Below are 21,935 nucleotides of genomic sequence, written 5' to 3'. Positions count from 1 at the left end.
ATCTGGGAAAATTCCTTGTGATAATGAATTGTTGCATATGCGAGTCAAAGGAGAGCTAATGAAAAGGGAACTCATTCTTAATACTTTAGTGGATATTTCATCATATCCATAAGAGTTTTTTGTTTTGAGAGATTTAATTATATTTTCAACTTCCTTAGTTGATAAAGATTTAAGTTTAATATGTGGAAAGGGATTTATAAAAGTTTTCATTAAATATTGAATTGGATTAGTGTCTGGAAGTTAACTAATATTAGTATTATTTTGTTTATTTTTTGCATTTTTTCAGCTACAGATAAAAAGTAATTGTTAAAGGTTTCCGCAATTACTTGCTTTTCTCTAATCCATTTTCCATCTACCTTTAATGTGCATATTTTTTCATGATTTGGCCCTTATTAGTTTCTAATTTTACTATATCCCATATGGTTATTTTTATTTTCGGAATTTTGAATTTTGTTATCATATTTTAGTTTTTTAGCTTCCTTAATGATCTTAGATAAAATTTTACAGTATTTTTTATAATAGTTTCTTAATTCTGAATTATTACTGTTTCTACATGTTTACGTTTACAGGATGTTTTTATTCCTATAGTAATCCAATCACTTATTTCATTTGAAATTTTAATTTTTTGGAAAACTGGAATACTGAATCTTGAAGTAAGTGTCTAAAAATGAGTTAGACATTATATTAACATCATCACTAGAAAATGTTGAGTCCCATGTTTCATAACTCAATTTAATTAAAAATTGATTGTGTGTTTGCTTATTTTCCTTATTATTTTACATGGTTTGGCATGTGTTCTCATGTTTATTGTTTTAAATGTTATGGATTGTGCATCATGATCAGACATTTATTATAGGCCTTACAGAATAATTTTCCCTTCTAGTAATATCGATGAAAATATCATCAATGGCTGTAGCAGAATTTCCTTGAACTCTGGTGGGAAAACTTATCGTACTTATTAAATTATAAGTTTTCAACAAGGTATGTAACTTGTTTTTCTTTTCACTATCAAGGTAATATATATTAATATCCCCACAAATAATATATTCTTGTGTTGAGGTATATAGGTTTGTAAGTACTGTATCTAGTTTTGTTATGAATGTATCAATGTTTCCAGTCGGAGCTCTATGTATTGTAATTACATACAGTCTGTTGCAGCCCAGGTTTAACTTAACAGCACATACCTCAAAAACTTTTTATTTACAATATTTTTTAAGTCTATTTTTAAATTTACAAATTTCAAGCTTGTGCGTAGATAGATGCATACTCCTCCTTTTTCATACAATGTTCTACAATAGTTTGCTCCTAGTTCATATGAATCTATGTTCAACTGTTGCAATTCCAAGAAATTCATGTGATGTTCTGTAAAACATAATATGTGTGGGGAGGCTGGGTATAGATGACTTAATAGCTCATTTGCTTTCTAATGTTCTAATGGGAAATGTTTAAGAATTTGATATCGTTTTCTTTTTTGGTTACTCCATTTAGGGAAATACTTCTTTTTGGAGCACCTTCATTTACCATAAAATATCCTTATTTTTCATACCTGGTAGTTTTTGGAGTCTATCTGATTTGCGTACTGGTTCATTTTTTGGCTCTGTAGTTGTTCTTACTGAGTCATTCATAGCTGGACAATTGTCAGCTTGCAGATTTGCATTATAATTTTCAGATTCCTTCCAGAGCAAGCAAATGTTTCTGGGTTGACCATTTCTTTTCCCACCTGTCTTCAAGGGTCCATTTGTTGGTGGAATATGAGTCCCTTCCCCTTCCATCCCTTGTTCATCCTTCCTTTTCATTATAATTGGGTCACACTTTTTCTCCCTCCACATATCCAAAATTTCTTTTACTATTCTTTTTACTATCTGCTCCTAACCTCTTGAATTCATATGTACCCCATGTTTAGTAATCAAGTCACTTTTGTCCATGATATGCAAGCAGTGTCCGTCTTTTAGTGCACTCAATTTTACTTGTTACTTCACAACATGTTTCGGCACTACAGTGCCATCATCAGGCGCTCCATTTACGTCAATCTATTTCATTGCTTGCCATTACGTCATTGTAAAATTTAAAAATTATTTTAAAATGTTCATCCCTTTTGGATTCTAGCTCTATAACACGTGAAGTTCTGAAAACCTTCATAATTTTTTTTAACTTTCTGTTAAACCTTTTCACCTCATCATTTACACATGATTTTTGCCCCAAGTCATGTCTATGTGTTAGGTTCATAACTAAAACATTTGTGTGAGTATTCTTGTTTACAAAGTTCCTAATTTGGATCAGTCCCTTATCAGTCTCACTCCTGCTAACATCCTCAGTACCACCCCACACAATCACCAACTCCTTTTTAGAGAAGTCCTCAATATCATTCACCTGAAGTTAAAATTGTTGCTGGATCTGCACCAGGTTTCACTAGTCCTTGAACACTGTATTCCACATCTAGGTTATGTCGTAGTTTAGCCGCCATTTCCCTCACATGACTGTCACAAAGAAATAAAATCTTGTTTCTTGGATTTTGAAGATTATCCTTTTTTCTTCTAACCTTCCCACTTGTTTGTTGAAGTGTTACCTTTTTGAATTCAGGCTCTTTGAGATTCGATGGCACTTTAAAGCGGTTTGCCGTTATGATAGACTGGTTATCTTGTTGGATTTCCATCACATTTGTTTCTCCTAATTCATTCATTTGCATATTAGTCCGTTCTTAATCATCTTTGAGGTTATGCACTAAGTCCACTTTATTCAAATTAGTTGGTATTATTTGTATTAGATTTCTATTTAGTCCAAACAAATTCCTTTTCTTTTTTCCTGCAACTAACTCCCAGTCTTCTTCCATTAATGATGCTTTATCCTGTTCATAATAATTGTTGTTTATTTCTAGTTATTTTTATACACAATTAATAATAAACTTTTATTTCATTTTAACAATGAGATTCACAAATACAAAACTAGAGCCCTCAATAATTTATATTTACCTGCAGTTTACCTGGCAAAATACAATAAAGGTGCATACATATCATGTATTAAAGTTTTTAATCATTTTCCTCAAACAATAAAAAAGTTGAAGAAAGCCATCTTCTGGGATGTGGTGCCTTGTAGAAATTGTGTTAGCCGACGTTTCGGAGAAATGTATCACCTCCATCTTCAGGGCAGAAGCCAAGAAGAAATCTGTGAGCGAACCAGCAGAGCAGGTGTAACAGACTGAGTCCAGTCGAGTAAACATAGCTGTATAAGAGGAGAGGAGGAGTGTGGCTACATAGGGAAACAGTAGAGGGGGAGGGGAAGGGTCTGGTGGAATAGCGAGCAGGTAGCGGGCCAGAGATGGTACAGAGCCATACATTCCTCCTAAACGTCGGTTAACACAATTTCTACACGGCGCCACATCCCAGGAGATGACTTTCTTCATAGTCACCGCTGTGAAAACCTCAAATCCTCCATAATAAAAAAGATGGCTACTGATGTGAGAAGTTTTAAATCTGCAGTGAAGAAGTTTTTATATCATCATTCTTTTTATTCCATGAATGAATATTATCAACATAACTGGTCATGAGTGTGTAAATTTGTAATGTATTTAATTCAGTTAATATAGGTAATTTAAATAAAACTGTATTAATTCAAGTTTTAAGGTAAGTTATTTTTAAATTATCTTATTAAATTTTTTACTTTATATTATTATTTATGTTAATTAATTAATGTAAGTGATTTTGATTATGTGACTAGTGTAATTTTGTATATGTATCTTGACTTATCTATTTTCAAAGGGACCATTTCCACATCCTAGGTTTGTTACCTGTATAGATATATGGAAAATAAAGGGAATGAATGAATGAATGAATGCCCCCATTGATACAGTTGCATATTCTCAAACTTACTTTTGCTCAGTTGTGCAATGCTGATCGACCTATCACTTATCTGGTCAGCACTTGGTCTTATGTCTAGGCAGGGTTTGTTTCCAATCCCCATCGAAGACATTTCAGCGAGGCGCATTTCTGAAAAATTTCAATTTGAAGTGAAATGAAATAATGAAGAGATTTAAAATGCCATTTCAGTGGTAAAATTACAAGTTTAATAGAAGTAATTAAGGTTCTTATATGCTATAGCTGCTTCTCAAATAGTTTGTTTTTCTGAACTAGTACACAGTTCTCCAGAGTAAAGGAATCCCTTAAATCTATCAAGCACATGACACATCACTCACCAAACCATACAAACTACTCAGAATAAACCATGAACTTGAGAAGGTAAGAGTGTGAAAACCCACTTTCATAATGGTGAAGATTCAAATTGTGACCTTCAGGGTCATGCCATGGTACAGTCCCATTGGCAGTTACTAACATCTGGAGCCATCTGCTGCCTCCATATTCATTTCTATCCTAAAAGCAGGTGCTCCCAGAACATTTGTAAGCACCCCCCACACTATGTGGTGTCACCACACAAAAGACCATGATATAAAAAGAACACATTTAATCGTTTCCCTAATATGAAACTACAAGAGGATGATTCTGCTGAAGTCCTCTAAAGTGAGAACACAGTTCACTGTTCCCAAGTTCATAATTTTGCCATAGAGGGCTCTGGCTTCAAGAAATGTATACTCATTTCGTGTGTGGACACAAAATGATGGTTTGTTCATAGACATTTCCTTTGATCGCTTGAAAAAAAACTTAATTCTGATACAGTTCAAATAATGTGGGGTACACGGTAGTGTAGTTTTTTTTATTCGCTTGGTGTGGGGTGGAGTCCAACTGGGTACACTCGGCACGGTGGCCACTGATTGGCCTATTGTGGCCTGCCCCGGGTGATTATGATGATGGAGAATTTGGTGGAATGAAGATTGGCAGGGGAAACCGAAGTACTCTGAGAAAACCTGGACCAGCGCCACTTTGTCCACCACAAATCCCACTTGACCAGACCTGGGATCGAACCCGGGTCAACGACTAACTGCTTGAGCTAAGCGGCCTCTGTAGTCTAGGGGTAACGTCCCCACCTCATGACTCAAGGTACGCAGGTTCAAACCCGGCGGAGGTCTTGGAATTTTTAAGGGCAGAAAAATTCAGGGAACAAGTCCTCCAGGAGGGACTTCAAGCCATGGGTCCCGTGTCGTAGATTTACAGCACGTAAAAGATTCTCGTGTTTCTAGGAGACCTCTGAGCAAAATTAGGCAAGTTTCCCGCCCAAGTAGTTTCCAATGCCTCTGGTACATGGGGGAAGCATCAAGGTACCGAGGGCCGACCTCGTTGGCTGAACGGGGCTGATAGCAGGCACCAGTACCGGCAGGGTATGGGGACTGGTAGAATATCAAAGGGGGACGTACAATAGATCAACAACTGGTTGTGGTGTATGGGGAAACTCACCCCCTCCAATAACAATAATAATAATAATAATAATAATAATAATAATAATAATAATAATAATAACCGCTTGAGCTATGGCACAGCCATAGTGTAGTTGGTTGAGGCACTATGCTACAAATGAGGATGCAGGTTCCATTCCCAATGAGATCACTGCATTCTTTTTTTTTTCAATTTACCTAATCATTCCAGCCACACCACAGCCCTGGGGTCAACTCAGCCTCCAACAGAAATGAGTACCAGGAATCGGGGGGGGGGGGCAGTCGGCACATAAGGCTGACAACCTCACCACCATCTGTGAATCGATTAGCTAGAAAATGTGGGAACCTCAACATCTCACAACCCTATGAGCCTCCACAGCCTGTTACAGGGATACCTTTACATTTTTTTAAAAGTTTAACTGCTGTATTACTATGGATTACCAAGAACATACCTCTATTTCTCAGCGCCTGCTTCCAAAGTAATTTTGAGATTTCTTCTGTCCAAACTTGTTTAATTTCTTCAGACATAGACTGCAAAGTGAATGTGTCATTTGGCTTCCTTTTGCGGAACCAAATTTCAAACTTCGTTGTGCTGTCTCCTATTTTTGCTGTAAGTCCAATATCTGTCATCTTGATGCTATTTTTATATATGTACAAATCGAGATTCTGAGAAAAACATAAAAATACATATCAGAAAAAGACTGCCAGCTGAATTATTTTCTCTGTTGAGATTGTGATAATGCCATTTTATATACCTGTCCATAGAAAGTTTTATATAACACTAAATAGTTTCACAAAGATACAAGCATTCAAAATATTAATATAAACAAAACATAATTAGTACAAAAGCCATTAATAACCACTTTATGTAATGCTCTGTTTATAATTACAAACAAATTCAGATGAAAGAAAAACACATTTCCATAAAAGTTTTGTGCTATTAACTTCCTGTACTTTCTCCCGTATTCCTTTCTCTTCCTATGTTATTGACTGATACATTGAGGCCAATGATCAGTGCCATCTCCCATGAACAACATGCATAAACAGTCAACTGTAAACTTTTTCCTATAGTATTCTATGCTTCACATATCTGTATGAGAATATTGTCAGTACTCACAGGATAGACACAACACACTGAAATAAGAGACTGCTTACTTGTTCATGACCTACTACATAACTTACATTCATACAACATGACAATTCATTACCAGAGTAACCTTAAACTGAAATTTCAGAGCTTCCATCTCACTGTTACATTACTTTTTGTTCATATCAAGAAAGACAAGATTACATTCAGCCAATCCACACAGACTGCACAATACTTACCTTCCTATCTGGGAATCTTCGAGCTTTACTGAATAAGATCAACTCTTCAAATAGAAAGACATGACGAAGGCACTTCTTTCCCTTTCCTTGCCAGACTAGAAATTCATTTTGCCGAAGCAGCCTTCCTTGTTCCTTGACATTTACCTGTTAAAGTATAAAGCATCAAAGAAGTCAAATTGCAGTACAGCTTATTCGTAAAAAAAAAATAAATAAAATTCCGATAGCAGAACTACGACCTCCAACAACACTATTAACAAAGGCCACCACTGAACATTTTGAGCCAGTTCTATTCAACTCCCAGTCTCACAATTCCCCCCCCCCATTTTCCTGTCTCCACAAACCTATTTCAGTCTCGGCCTCTTCTATAACCTGCTTTCCTCAAATAAATTAAAATGTTACATCCCCAACCTGGTCTTTGATCTTCCAAATGGCTATTTTCCAAGAGATTTCCCAATCAATATCGTGTAGCTTTTCAGTGTCTCCCCCCATTATATGTACCATATACACCCAAATATGAGACACCTCATAAAAAGGACAATCTATTCCACATACAAATTTTCACAGAAAATAGTCCTATTAACTTTTTCACTTATGAAGGAACTGAATAAACTTTAAGCAGCATGTGCTACCCATGGTCTTACAATGGAGGGCATAGGAAAAAACAAGTAATAGGGTACTAGCTTAGTGTATAAAGACATGGAGATAAATGGATAATTATTCAGATAAAATTCTTGGTTAAAATTCTCCTTCACAAATTGAACTTCTATTCCATTCATTTATTATTTGCTATTTTATCATCACAGAATGTTCTTTTTTCGGTGGAATCTGTATCTAGCAATTGTACTTATACTCCTTTGTCCTTCTTCCGTGGCTTTCTTTACACAGGACTCAGAAATGCAGATTTCCTCAATGCCCTACAATTGCAATATTAGCCTCTTCAAGATACCACATTCCTTTACACTCCTCACAAATTAACCCCATGTCACACCTAACATGGCAGAACAAAGCATAAGTACTAAAACATGCTATTGTCATATGCTGTATTTTCAGTCAACAGGAAAGCTGAAACTGGATGCAAAACATTAACCCTTTACACACCACAAGCCAATTATAACAGCTAAATGTTACTTAGTACAGCATTTATGTCAATAGATGTCATTAAGTTTGATATATCAATGTTCAGAGAAGGAACAAGTTTTTTTGCTACCTACACCTGTGGTTGTCTGCAGGTGATCTGTGAAAGTGCTCTAGAAGGTAGTTATATGGTAGGGCTTGGCAATCATAGGGTGAGGATCTGGTTTGGACATCAGTACAGTATACACCACAGTACAAAGCAGAACACAGCAAAAGGTAGATCATAACATACAGAAAACTCAGGAATAGTGTCAGGGCTGAATTTAAGGATGAGTGACTGGGGCAGTCACTCCTGGGCCTCCACAGAACTGAAATATAATCCACAGATTTTACTGAGACATTTCCTGCTCTAAAAGCATGAAACATTTGTTTATTAGTTACTATAATAAATAAGAACAAAATTTCACAACTTAAATTTATTATTACTGACAGAGGCCCCCACAGCTGTAAATCCAGTCCTGAATAGGGCATACTATGGATTGGAGTAGTGCAGATCACATATAGTGAACAAACTATATGTTTACATCGAATCTGTGAGTACATTTACTGTTTCCTCGTCTACTCTTGACAAACCTTAGGTAAAGACTGGGTTATCCCTGTGCTTAATTAATTAAGCACCATGCAATGAACATGTATGAGGGAGTGGAAGTATAGCCCCCACCATTCTTAACCTTGGCACTATGTGGAGACAAGCTGTCAGTTTCACACTCCTACTGCTTTAACCCTGGTAAACATTACATAGAATGCTGGGTGTAACCCTTAGCCAATCTGGATGTTACAAAGCAGAAAAAATCTCATGCTTCTACTGGGAACTGAACCCTGATTCGTTGGTCATCCAGCCCATAGCCAAGCCACTACACCAAATGAGCTATGCTTGTTCCCTTTTGGACAAAACATATAATATTAACATATACTAAACCCATTTCAATTAAGCATTTGATAACATAATGATACTGTTAATTTTGATGGTACTGAAAGGAGTTATTTAAATTACAGGAAGAATATCCATACTTAAAGTTACTTACGTCACAGTCCCTTAGAGAATCCATGGCAAGGAGATCGTTGCCATGGCGAAGCTGAAAGCGCACCATCTGCTCTGCAGCTCTGATGTCTGTGACATCCACTTCCTTGTCAGGGTAAGCCTTCATAAGCTGTTGCAGCAACAGAGCGTACTTGCCCATTCGCTGCACAGGTTTCAATAAGTAACTAGCCAGATCCATCTTGTCTCCCAGCTCCACCTGTTTTGTCTAACAAAACAACATAATCAGATAACTCAAGCACTTTCAGCATAAGGTGAAGTAGAGATGAGGCACTTAAGAACACTGCAGATATTGGAAAATAACTGAAAATACAATCAGTAAAAAATGAAACAGATGAACACATACAAAAGTGTTGCAAAATTACAGTAGAAAATCAGATGAAGATTAATACCAAGGAAGAGCTCGGAAAAGATGGATTGAATATGTGAAGTCATGAAGTGAGGAAGATGAAAACTTGAAGAATTTTACCTTGTTTAGTGAAATGAATGCTTAAGCAGCATAAAGCCCACTGAAATGTCATTGGGATAATGCTACAAATAAATTTCATTAAACTACCTAACCTCTATACCTTGAAAAGTTCTGAAAAGACAGACGGATGTATATTACGACATTAGACTTCACAGAACAAAAACAAACAGCAAGTGGCTTTATTATCTACATGATAATATATTGGCATAAGTGACACTGTGATATCATTCAGGTATTCCTTCCAATCAATATTAGAGTTAATTAGAGTTTCGACCTCAAGAGGTCGAAACATGTAGTGTGACAGTAAATAAAAACGTGTTGTGTGGTCGGTAAAATTAACTCTAATATTGATTAAATACACAACGGGATGCAAGAAACAATTAAATATTCCTTCCAATGCTACCACAACTTCTTCTGTTCCTATAACCATCTTCCAACAATAATATCAAACAAAAGTAACAACAGAATAATGACTAGCAACTTTTAGCCTGAAGAGATCAGTACCAATTCACAGACATAGCACATTTCAATAACCCTTCATTCTGCTTCTTACAAAAGAACTATCTATACCTTGAAGAACGATGTTCCATATTCTGACATCAGTGAATCAGATTTTGGTTTATTTTTGTTGTAAAGAGCATACAAGTAGAACTTCTTTTCCTGGAATTATAAAAATACAAATGAAGGATAAATATGTGAGAAATAACCACATGGGTGACATAAATGGCTTATTATATAATGGTCTGTAATGGCAAGTCACAAAACCGTTAATTCAAAACATCAAAGAACTATAAGACTTGGAAGTTTTCACAGAGACTAGAAGCGATAAGAACTTCTAAGGCAACAAGTCATGCCAATTTGGAGTCAAGTCTAATATTTCAAAGACATTTCCTTCCTCCATCATCAGTGAATAATATCATTAAACAGAATTTTAATAGCATTCTGTTTAAAAAATTACATATTTAAAGCCTTGCATATAACTAGAGAGTTTACATTTAAAAAATACTATCTTCTAAGATGTAACATTGTGCAGTCCAGTAGCAGTCCACATATGTTTCAGAGGAATGTACTGCCTACATCTACAAGGTCAAAGAGTAAGCCAACTAAGAAGCCAGAGAGAAACAGGCAGCGAGCCGCCTGCTTCTTGCTTGTCACACAGTTCAACCCTGAAGATGATGGCAGTGAGTTCTTCCAAAACTCTGATGGACTTCTACTAGAATACACGATATTACATCCCAGAAGTTAGTACAACTTATTTGGTCACAGCTGTGAGAACCTCAAATCCAACATATTTAAATGTATTTTTCTTTCATAGAAAACTCACATGACGAAGAAAATACTGGCCAACCAGAAGTGGACTATTCTCACATTTCTCCAGTTCTTGCAAGAAATACTGTCTATGGAATTCATATATCTTCTCCACATTTCCAAAAATAACATTACGTTGGCCTCGAAGAGCTTGAGGAATATCTTCCCTTAGCAACTCAGGAATGTAATTCTGGAAGGAAAAAACTGTATTATAATAGAAAATTTATTACAATTAACCTTTTATACTGAGGTCACAGAAAGAAGTCCCAAATTTATTCCCTTTTAGTCCTCTCTGGCCAAAGTCAGCCAATCAAAAGCACCTGTCACCAAAGCCATGGATAACTATGGATGCTGTAGCACCTCCAAACTCAATATTCTTACTTGTCAGTAGTGATGGTTATCGTTTCTATAGCTTCAGTGTAGGTGATCATATTCTGAAAGTAGCTTCCAATGTTGCTTAAAAATTGCAATGTTGATATAATATTCAAATTTGTAACAGAACAAAAACATCCAATAAAAGTACATACAAATGTATTTCTCACTGAGCACCCAGTTCTGTCCTGTGTCCTGTGTGGTGGTTCATGTAGGTACTTAGCACATTTCCTTGGATGTATTTAGATAATTTGTTACTGAGTTCTTTGCCCTGAAATACTGCAAACCATGAATGTATTGCACGAAACTGCAGATAAGTCAACAGCAGTGTCCTTGGGAATAAGTGTTAAACTGAACTAAGTCTAATTTCAATGAATGACGATTTCCATTTCAGTGCAAGAAAATTCTTTAGTAAAAAGTTATTGTATCAACACTCAGAAGTTCCCAAATTCGAATCCATGTATTTACATTTATAAAGATAACAAAATTAAATCCAACAACACAAGGGTCAGTACCATACACCAATAACAAAGCCCTTTATTAGTCACAATTCTATTCAAGTTCCATCCAGGTGGAGAAAGCAGCACTCAATATACTCCGAGAACTTCAGTTTCCCTTATCAATCTCACTTCACAAACTGGTTCACAGTCATTCAACGTCCTATCACTGACGTCACATATTCTTGATACTGACAGTGTCGTTAAACAAACTTAAAAACAGAAAGTTTGGCCACTTCTCAGCCGATTTTTCTGAGGCCCATGTCTATGCTACTTTTCCACCTCCTTCTTAATCTTCTGTTTGCTTCCATGAAGATCCTGTAATCATTACTTGTCTCCCTCATCCTACCTGCATGCCCAGCCCATCACAGCCTTCCAGAGAACAGTACCTTAACACTTTGAGGACCGCGCACCCTTTAAATGGTTTTTCGCTTTTAAACATGGCAGGCAGTTTGCCTGTTAACTGACTTTTAGAACACGATAAGTTGCAACACACTATCCATCTCTCTGGCGCCACCAAAATGAATGACTACTGCATAATAATACTCCGGAACGTTTGCCTAGTAGGTACTAAGTTGACCTCGCTGTTTTGGTTCCCCCTCCAAAGGAAAATAATCTTTGACCCTTCAAGCTGTTATGTACCAGGCAGGAAGTTAGTGCAATATGAATCAAGGACAGAAGCTGTTGAAGACGAAGCGATATCTCAGAGAAAAAGAAATATCTTACTCGTTCTCCGATGAGCTATTTGATGTGCCTTATGAGAGGTGTAGTGAAACTGAGACAGTGGCAGTGACAGGGGTCAACAAACAAGTGTAGCCACAGACAATAAAAGTGAAAGTAGCTCCGACGAAAGTGCAGGAAGAAGTGCAGGTAGTAAAATTGCGGGTACAGCCACATGGGGAAAAGTAGACAAAATGCCTACTTTGGGACAGTTCACTGGAAATCCAGGGGTGAAACAAATTCCATCGGACACAACGCAAGTGTCTGAAGTAGCAGAACTGTTTTTTGGAGATAGAGATACTCGTGTTGTGACTATGATTCCCACAGTTCACAATTCGAGCATGGTTCATGTTCAAAGGAGACATAGACAAGTAAAGAAGCCTATTTGTATTTCTGAGTATAATATGTTCATGAAGGGAGTTGATAGAGGCGATCAATACTTGGACTATTATTCTCTTCCTAGATAAACACTAAAGTGGACAAAGAAAGTTGCCTTGTGACTTATAAATTGTGACATTTTCAATTCATTTTTGGTTTACAAAAATGTAAACCCCAATTCGAAATTGAAATACAAAGCATTTCTGATGAATGTGGCAAAGGCCTGGGCTACAGACCAGATGGTGGCGGCGGAACAAGAGTCTGAGAAAGACTTATTGGGACCAGGACCATCAACTCCCACCCCTCTCAGGCCTCTTGTGGACCCCCCTGGGCGACTCTCGGGTGATATGCGGAAATATACCCTCCTGAAAATTGTGAAGAGTGAACATTCCAAGGGGAAGCATCCTTCTAGGCAATGTCGTGTTTGCACAGTTCACAGAAAAAGGAGCATGACTGCCTACATTTGCAAGTTCTCTGTAATGCCACTTCACAAAGGGGAATGTTTCCAGGAATATCACACTATCAAGCACTTCTAGGAGCACTGGTATTTGTTCTCGAAAAATTTTAGTTCATAAAATTAATTATGAGATTTTATATTAATTTTTAAAGTGAACAGTGCACAAGTTAGGGTAGGAGGTTTAAAAATGCCGGTCCCCAGGGTGATTTAAATATTTAAATTGCAGGTCCACAAAGTGTTAACAATACTAGCTGACATGTATAAATGTCTTAAATTGTTCACATATTGCTTAGGTTAGCATCACGCTGACTCTTCGCAATTCTTCTGCTTAGTCACCTGCTAGCCCAGATCTTCTCAGTAACTAGCAGTTCCAAGTGTCTTACAGCAAACAAATAACTCAGAAATGATTTAAATACATAAAATAAATTGTCTACATGCACTATCATGAGACAGAGGGAAAAACTGTGAATTAAAAGTGTGTGTACTGAGAGACACATATTCTGTTTTGTCATGTTATGTCCAACCTTTGATGGGCCACAACAGTACAGATGAGGCACCATCACCAGAAACTAACCAGTCTCAGATACAGGACTGAATGCACTAAAGCAGTTACACATAATTCACAATACTAAAAATTACCTCGATTATGTATTCCAAAGATTTCACATAATCCCGTTCAGTCTGAATCATCTCCCTCATAATTAACAGCAACGTCCTGAAGAAAGAAACATTTTATTACTCATTTGTGTCATTAATCGTTCACCATGAAAACTTACTTTTGAACCTCCTTACATTACAGTTTTACATTAATTTAATTTTAAAAGTGCTAAAAGATTGTCAGTATGATCTCTTATGCAAATGTCAACTGTCTGCAATCTGCCATAAGAACATTTAGATACATGCAGAAGGCATACTTACAACTTTAAGGGCTTACAAGGTATAGCTCTAGTACTTAGAGCTGACAGTCCTCCGACGGAGTAGGAGAAGTATTGATAGTGGGGGAGAGAGCTCCAGCATGCTGACAAGTGTGTTCAGGAATGCAGTACAGGCTTTCTCAAAAGGAAATAACTTCTTACCTCATTGTGTTGCATAGTGATGGTGGTTTATTCTCGTTGATGTTCACACATCTTATGTTAAGTTTTAAGTGCAGCTTGGGCACTCTCAGTATAATGCTAATACAATACTGTGCATGCCAATTAAAGGGTTATATATGGAGTATTTGTGGCACAGCATATTCAGAGGAAATGGCCGTTCAAATAAATGTTCCAGAAAAAAATGACCATTCAAATAAATGTTACCATCTTCTGGGAAGTAAGCGCACATACTCTGCTAGGTATTTACAATAAACCCCTTACTGAAGGTTTCTTTTGGGAGTCAGTATATTTGGACAACAAAATAAGGGTACTGTATTAGCATAATACTGAGAATGCCCAAGCCAGTGTCATTTATGCATAGGTTTTCTACACTCGCCAGTTTTAGAGTTTGGGTCAGTGTCCACAGGTAATTTAACATCTGGGATCACTGGCACTGTACATCATATCATGAGAAATTAAATGGGAGTTTCACCATATTAACATTTCGAAAGAACCTGCTTCCTCTGGTCTGAAACAATGGTGAAGATCTATCATAAGAGAAGGTGCAACATTCCAAGCAACAGTAATCTTCATAGTCACCACTGAGAGAACCCCAAATCCCACAATCATCGGACTGTGTGAGCTGCACTCACTTTTGTGTTTTGAGTTCCTTGCTCCCTGGGGCTGCTACAGCCAGATCCAAGTTGGATGCACGGCAGTGTAGATGGCTATTGACAGGAACTGGTGGAACAGGCTTGCTGCTGGTGCCAGAACCATCGTGCTCTTCAAGATCATCACCACTGAAATTATACAAAATTTTTCTAAGTACAATGAGTAAGGCAGATTGCAGCACTTAGCTTCTGTAATCATATTCATATCTGCATATTCAACAAATTCTGACAACACTAACATTCTTTGCAGGCTACTGATATCATTTTAAAAACATTTTGTATATGTAGTTGTTATGATTTAGTTCGCTTTTGTTTAAATCAATGGAAAAATATAATACTAATCATGATCTGAACTTAAAAAATGAAAATCGTTCCTGAAATTTTCCCCTGAATAATAACCGAGCAGAAACCTCTACAATTCCAATATTTCTCTTTGGAAAGCTGAAAGACATAAGGTATTAATCTCACCTCTCATGAAACTGTACTGGCACTTAAAACATCCCTCCAAGCCAATTAGATTATTAAATGGGAAAAGATGAATACAAAGTAACAAAATAGCAAAGGACATAAAAATCACTTGGGGTAAGGTAAAGCTGTTCCTTTGCTTAACTAATTAAGCACTATGTTATGAAGGTGTATGGAGGAGAGGATGTATAGAGCCACATTTTCTTTACCCCGACACTAGTTGGAGGTGAGTAGTCAGCTTCATGGCCCTGCCGCTTTACTCCTGGGGAAAGGCAGCCCCCCGTAGCCAATGGATAGGAGGCTGGGTGGGCCCCAGAGTCAGTGCGGACAATGTGGAGAAAAGAAAATTCTTGTCCCTACTGGGACTCAAACTCCAACCTCTCAATAATCCAGTCCATAACCAGTCATTATACCGACTGAGCTATCCTGGCTTTCCATTATTATGGATTGCATTTTTGAAGTGGCAGAAGTATTATTCCTACCTCAACAAGTTAGTGCATCTGTCATTTTATTACTGATAGTAGTAGCAAATTGAAAAATGAGTTTTGGGTGACCTTCAATGGTCTAAGATTCATGGGGTAACCTTCTAGGGTATAACATTAGTGAGTTGACCTTCAACAGTATAACATTCATAACATGTCCTCAAAATTCACTTTGCACTTCTTGGCTTCAAACATGCAAATGAAAACAGATTTGACTTCCCACGTATGCATTCTAGTTATGCACAATGTGCAAAAAAAATACATAACTTATTAAGTTAGTTAATTCCAGAGGCAGGCTGAATAAAAGTAACAATGCAAATGGATTAATATTCTACAGTGATGACAGTTCCAAACAGATGTATGGCCACTAGCCGCAAGTGAAAAATGTTATCTGGAAAGCAGCTCATCACTTGGCATTTGGGAGTTGGCTTCTGGAAGTGGCACATACCAGACAGTAACCACATCTAAAGACATTTGTAAATCACAATTCATCTCTCTTACAAATTTTGATTTTGTGTGGTTATTTTATGCCTAGCCTGTGAACCTTTAGAACACACTGCAATAGGAAAAACTTATTGCTGTACGTCAACCAGAGGAACAACACTATCTATCTTCTTCTGGCACATAAAATATCTCACTGGCTGCCAGATTAAAAAATGTTCTACCCCTTGTTTCAAACCTTGGCTGAACATCACGATCAAAGTGTAAAACACGTTAACATTTGAAAATGCTGTTATGTGAGTGATGATATAAGTCAGAAAAACTCTGAAATAACTGATACAGTAATTCAAATTGTCAAGTTGTTTTTGATTTGCCACCCAGCTTCAACAGCAACCATGAAAATCAAAGATACTCAAGCGAAACTTGGTCACTTTCTCCATACTGGATCATAATGAAGCTCATGCAATTTACCTTTTAGGGAAGCCATCACTGCTTTCAGTGGTGTTATCTCCAGAATTGTCCGTGACATAATCATACTTATGGTCATCATTTGAGCTGCACAGTTTCGTACCACTGTCACTACCCCCACTGCATAAGGGATCTTCATCAAAGGTTTCTGTTGGATATTGCCACGTGCAAGAACGATGCAGGTGCTTCCTCAGCACGTGCCTTGTGCCATTACTGTCACACCTCTGGTCCAATACAGACGGATTACCACACCTCACACAAACACCATCTTCACCCTTTTCCAGGTCATCAGCATCATTGTCAAGAAGGTCCTCAGCACTTTCACGCACTTCCCGAATGTTCCCCAAGTTGTTTGGCCTGGATCCCGCACTATTACAACAACAATCCTGGGACTCCTCCAGAACAGACGATGGCACAGGGTCCCAGCATGAGCACGCATGTCCTGCTGCATGATGGTTACACTTGTATATATATGGAAATGAACCTACTGAGCGCCGACGACCTACACCACCAGTTCCTCCGGTTGGAGTGCTTGTAGCTCCACCAGATGAACTCCAGCCTTGATGGATTGATCTTGGACTCAAAGGCCTAATGCAAGATCTGTCTAAGCAGCTTAAGAAGCTCTCATCCCCATCAAATCCATCCTGCTGCCGTCTGGCTTGCACCAATCGCGACTGCTGGGCTCGGATCAGCTCCATTGTTTCCTGACACCTGCCTTGAGCCACCTGAAACCAAATTATAACATACATAGAACCAGTCTTCAGTCAATAACAATACGGTGTAAAAGCAGAAGTTCTTTGCATGCTTAATTAGCTGTCATGTGAAGAACTCAACCCTAACTCTGTCATACAATCCACAAACTTCTTACCATACTGAGTGAGCTATCCAAACTCCTATGAATCATAACTGAGAAAATTACAATTTTAGAATGTAGTTTTGGCTGAAATAAAGTCAATTTCTGGGCTTTATAAATGTTTTCTTCAGAATTGAAGTACCAATGGACTCTTAACAAAATTAATATTAATTTGTACAGATATTTTTATTATTTGACAAAGTAACAGTCACTCTGGGGCACTGGTGGGAAAGGAAATGACCACGGCAAGATAAGTACAAGCAGCCATTAACTCAGCTGATGGTCTACAAATCTCAGTTTGACCCTGTAATGTAAGATCTCTTTTGACACATGGCATGTAAGGTAAATCCATACAAAGCAACCTTATTTGTATACACCAGAAGAGGAATAAAATCATGAATTTCTTCAAATTCACACAATTCATCTGTGTTTATAGCGCAGAATAATATTCAATGTTGCCAGGACATTTTACAACAAAAAAGTCCTTCCTGTACCACTGTATCTTGTCTATGGTCCTTATAAATTTAAACAGAAGAGGTTACTGTCACACAAACAAATGTTTCTATTATTTGACACAATATGTTTCATCCCAGAAAGAGACCATTATCAGGTGATTTTTTGAGAAATATACAAATTATGGTGGAATAATAATAATTACAATGCTAGTATAAAATTTCTGTTAGTTAAAGACTGGGTAAGATTTGACTTAATACTACTGAATGTGGGATTTGTGGTGGACAAAGTGGCACTGAAGCAGGTTTTCTCTGAGTACTTCAGCTTCTGCTACAAACACTCACTAAAGCAATTACTCCAAAATCATTATTCATCCTATCATCCAGCACTGCATAGTCTCAATATTGAGAACATCATTAAATAAACAACCTAAATGACAGTCACTTTTCAATATAAATTTCTTTATATTATCAAAATCAATTACTACCAAAACATAATATATAATTATGTTGTGTTTTCGACAAGAGGAATAAAACAAATGAATACCAAGTAATTTCTTTTATACAGTAGACACAAATGCACTAATGTAAAGATACTCATATTACAAATGGCCTAAAATTATATTCCTCAAAAAATTCATACAGGGTTTGTGGATCTTAATGAATTTTGTATTTACTGTGGCATTCAAAGTTCCTGTATAATTGACCATGGAACACAGGCCAAGAGTTGCTCAAGAGTATTTTTTTTTCATATCCTGTTCACATGAAGAAAAGAAATAGAACCAGTTTTCAAAACACCGATTTTATTAAAATCAAACCATGATTTCAATAAACACAAACCACAGTTTCACAGCAGCTCTACCAAGGAGAAAGTTCTCTTTTACATTCTGTTCACCTGGAGACAGAAATAGAAACTGCCCAAAGACAGTCATTTTAACTTTAATTTTAATTCCAAAATGATAGTTTTGGGGACTTTTTTCACTGATATGTATAAAATGGAAACATACTGTACTCTAAGAAAAAGAAGATTTCCTACAGATATGTAATGCGCTGCTTGCCTTTGCCTGCTCGACCATCTTCTCATTGTTCAGTTTGCGAGCCAGTTGCACCATCTCCGTGAAGTGATCGTCAGCAATGGGTGGGTGGGCCATCAGATACTGCTGTATGCGCTTCAGGACCTGTACAGTCTGTTCAGGTGTCTGTGCTTCATCTGCCTTCACACGAGACATGTACTTTGATGTCTCCAAAGCCCATTCATATGCCTGCATAAGATTCAGAAGGAACACAATATATAAAACAGATACATTAATACACTGATGTCAGGAACCATAATTTCACTACATACCTAACCATGTTTCACTGCTTAAACTGTAAAAACATGCTATGGTGCAATTGGCCTTTCAACTTTTCTATGGTGATATACACAACCATTATCTGCACCATGATCCAGACATCATGGAGACACTTCTGTTCTATCCCCACAAACAGAACGTGTTACGTTACTAGAAGTTTAATTCCCAAGTTGTTTATCTAAGAAGCTGTTTCTTTTAAAAAAGGCTGGATTACAGGGTCAGGGCAAGCTTCAAATTCGGCTTCTGAATATGCCAATTTATGGCTCACATAAATACTAGAATGGAGTGCTGAAGAAGAAAATATTTGGACCAAAGGGACAGAAAGTAACAGGGGAATAGAAGAAATTACATAATGAAGAATGTGAAGTTCTTCACAGAATATTATTAGACAATCACAGTGGGTGCATGGTCAAGGTGCATAACGCCTTCTTCAACCACATGAAAAGGTACAGTGGGTTCAAATCCTGTTCAAGACAAGAATGTGTGTACACATTTAATGTGTTTACGTTGACCTGTGTAGGTACAGTGTGCTTATCACCCATCCAAGGATTCCTACCAGATGTCTATAAAAAAGTAAAGGTAAAAGTAAAGCTATCCCTGTAACAGGCCGTGAAGGCCCATAGGGCTGTGAGACGTTAAGGGTCCCACATTACCTAGACAATCGGCTCAAAGATGGCAGTAAGGTTGTCAGCCTTACACGCTGGTCGTGCCTCATTCCCCAGGAAAATTATTTAATTAATTCCTGGTACTCATTTCTGTTAGAGGCTGAGTAAACCCCAGAGCTTAGTGCGGCCAGAAGGATTAGGTCAATTGAAAAAAATCCAATGACCTCATCGGGACTTGAACCCATGACAGATGTCTATATGATGCATATTTCCAGAAATTAATTCTGAATTGGAACGGGACACAGCGACTAATCCATAAAGTTGAAGAAGATATATCTGTAGGGTAATTACGTAACTCAAAGATGGTGAGCTAGATGGGACATGAAGCATATGGGTACACTGGGAAGATTTAGTCTGTAGGCCAGACGGGAACAGACTGGCGTGTGAAACTCATCTCTACTCGTCACCAAACATTATCAGCATGATCAAATCAATGAGCATGAGTGGACAACACAGGCAGAATATAATGGAAAAGACAAATGCATACAGAATACTGGTCAGAAAATCTGAATGAAAGAGCACTTGGAAGACTCACGTGTAGACGGATGTAAGATATTAAAATATGAAAGAAATATGGTGGGAAGTTTTGGAGTCCATTCAATGCTTCTGGCAAGAACCAGTGGTGGGCTGCTGTGAACATGGTCATGAACCTTTTTAAGAAATATGGTGAGAGCAGTCCATTAATCTCATTCTTGACAAGAATCAGTGGTGGGCTGCAGTGAACATGGTCATGAACCTTTAAAGAAATATGGTGGGAGCAGTCCATTAATCTGATTCTCGACAAGGACTGGTCATGGCTGTTGTGAACATGGTCATGAATGTTTGGGGTTTTATAAAATCCAGGGAATTTCTTGACTAGCTGAGTGACTATCAGCCTCTTAAGAACTCTTGATGCATGCAGTTACGAATTGGATGTGAGGGTGTCTACCTCATTAGCTAATGAGACCTTATCATTATTAGGTGCCACCAGAATATTTTCCAAATGGGAGAGCCAGAAATTCTTCCTACAAATTTTGGTTTAAGGAATTTAACAATATTTCCATGGAACACTCTAGAATTGTGGGTCTCCAAACTGAAACACAAGTATAAATAATTTCAATTTTTGATATTAATATTTGCATACTTCCTTGTTTTCTTAAAATGTTATTGTTTCCCCCCCCCCAAAAAAAAACCCAAGAGATGCCTGGCTAGCCTTGCTCCCCGCCAACACCCATGATTATCATGACAGTAGTTAGGTCCTTCTAAGCAGTGATACTCAGTGATACTTAGATCTGTCAGCAGATATTACAAGTACAAAGTTCAACTGTAGTCCTGTGGTCTGTCCTTCACAGACTCGCCAACACATTTACCATATTAGTTCGCATTCGCGGCCAGTCAACAGGACCTGTGCATTTCACACCACCCACGGGAAGCACAAATCTGTGTATACCTGCTGTACACTCCATGAACAAAACATGTCACACGTTTCTACAATTAAATATCATATCCAAGGAGAAAATTCATAGAGAAACCTACAGCAGCTCTGCTGGTCATGAAATTCCGTCTTATGGAACCCAATGATTCATTACCATGTTCACAAAAGCCAGCTACTGGCTCATGTCCTCAAACCAGATGAACATGATTCATACCCTTATATTCTACTTACTGAAGCATAACTATCTCCAGAGAGCTGAGTCCTTCTTGAGAAGCCACCAGTTGCTCAGCTGCTCAAGAATTTCCCCCCCAATATTTTATGGGACCCAAAGGTTCATAACCGTGTGCACAACAACCAGCCACTGGCCCCTATCCTGACCCACATGAGCTTTTCATTTCTTCATGAATCTAATTTTGATCTACTGCTGTTCCAAAATATCTGAACTCTGCTATATTTATCAACTTTAATATTATCCACCAATTAAGGTCAGTTTCTCTTCAGGCTTTCAGTGTAAAATGCACGCATTTCTTGACTCCCATTGAACAGTACATGGCCTTCTAGGGTGGCATCAATTTTTAG

General features: G+C 37.6%; 1 protein-coding gene across 3 annotated transcripts in view; it reads right to left on the bottom strand.

Annotated features, from left to right (window-relative positions):
- Positions 1-21,935, bottom strand: part of LOC111866921 — a 503,991-nt gene that overhangs the window by 5,411 nt on the left and 476,645 nt on the right. For all 3 annotated transcript variants that reach the window (XM_023856294.2, XM_023856311.2, XM_023856303.1), the window contains 10 exons: positions 18,984-19,187; positions 16,624-17,345; positions 14,747-14,893; positions 13,660-13,735; positions 10,613-10,786; positions 9,859-9,948; positions 8,806-9,027; positions 6,647-6,790; positions 5,773-5,986; positions 3,867-3,983 (listed from right to left, as the gene is read on the bottom strand). In XM_023856294.2, coding sequence (XP_023712062.1) covers positions 3,867-3,983; positions 5,773-5,986; positions 6,647-6,790; positions 8,806-9,027; positions 9,859-9,948; positions 10,613-10,786; positions 13,660-13,735; positions 14,747-14,893; positions 16,624-17,345; positions 18,984-19,187 — 2,110 coding nt within the window. The remainder of the gene's footprint in view (positions 1-3,866; positions 3,984-5,772; positions 5,987-6,646; positions 6,791-8,805; positions 9,028-9,858; positions 9,949-10,612; positions 10,787-13,659; positions 13,736-14,746; positions 14,894-16,623; positions 17,346-18,983; positions 19,188-21,935) is intronic.

This window comes from Cryptotermes secundus, unplaced genomic scaffold, assembly GCF_002891405.2.
Source record: "Cryptotermes secundus unplaced genomic scaffold, Csec_1.0 scaffold42, whole genome shotgun sequence".
NCBI lineage: Eukaryota > Metazoa > Arthropoda > Insecta > Blattodea > Kalotermitidae > Cryptotermes > Cryptotermes secundus.
The sequence above is the reverse complement of the archived record's forward strand: the minus strand, read 5'-3'. Positions and strand labels throughout refer to the sequence as shown.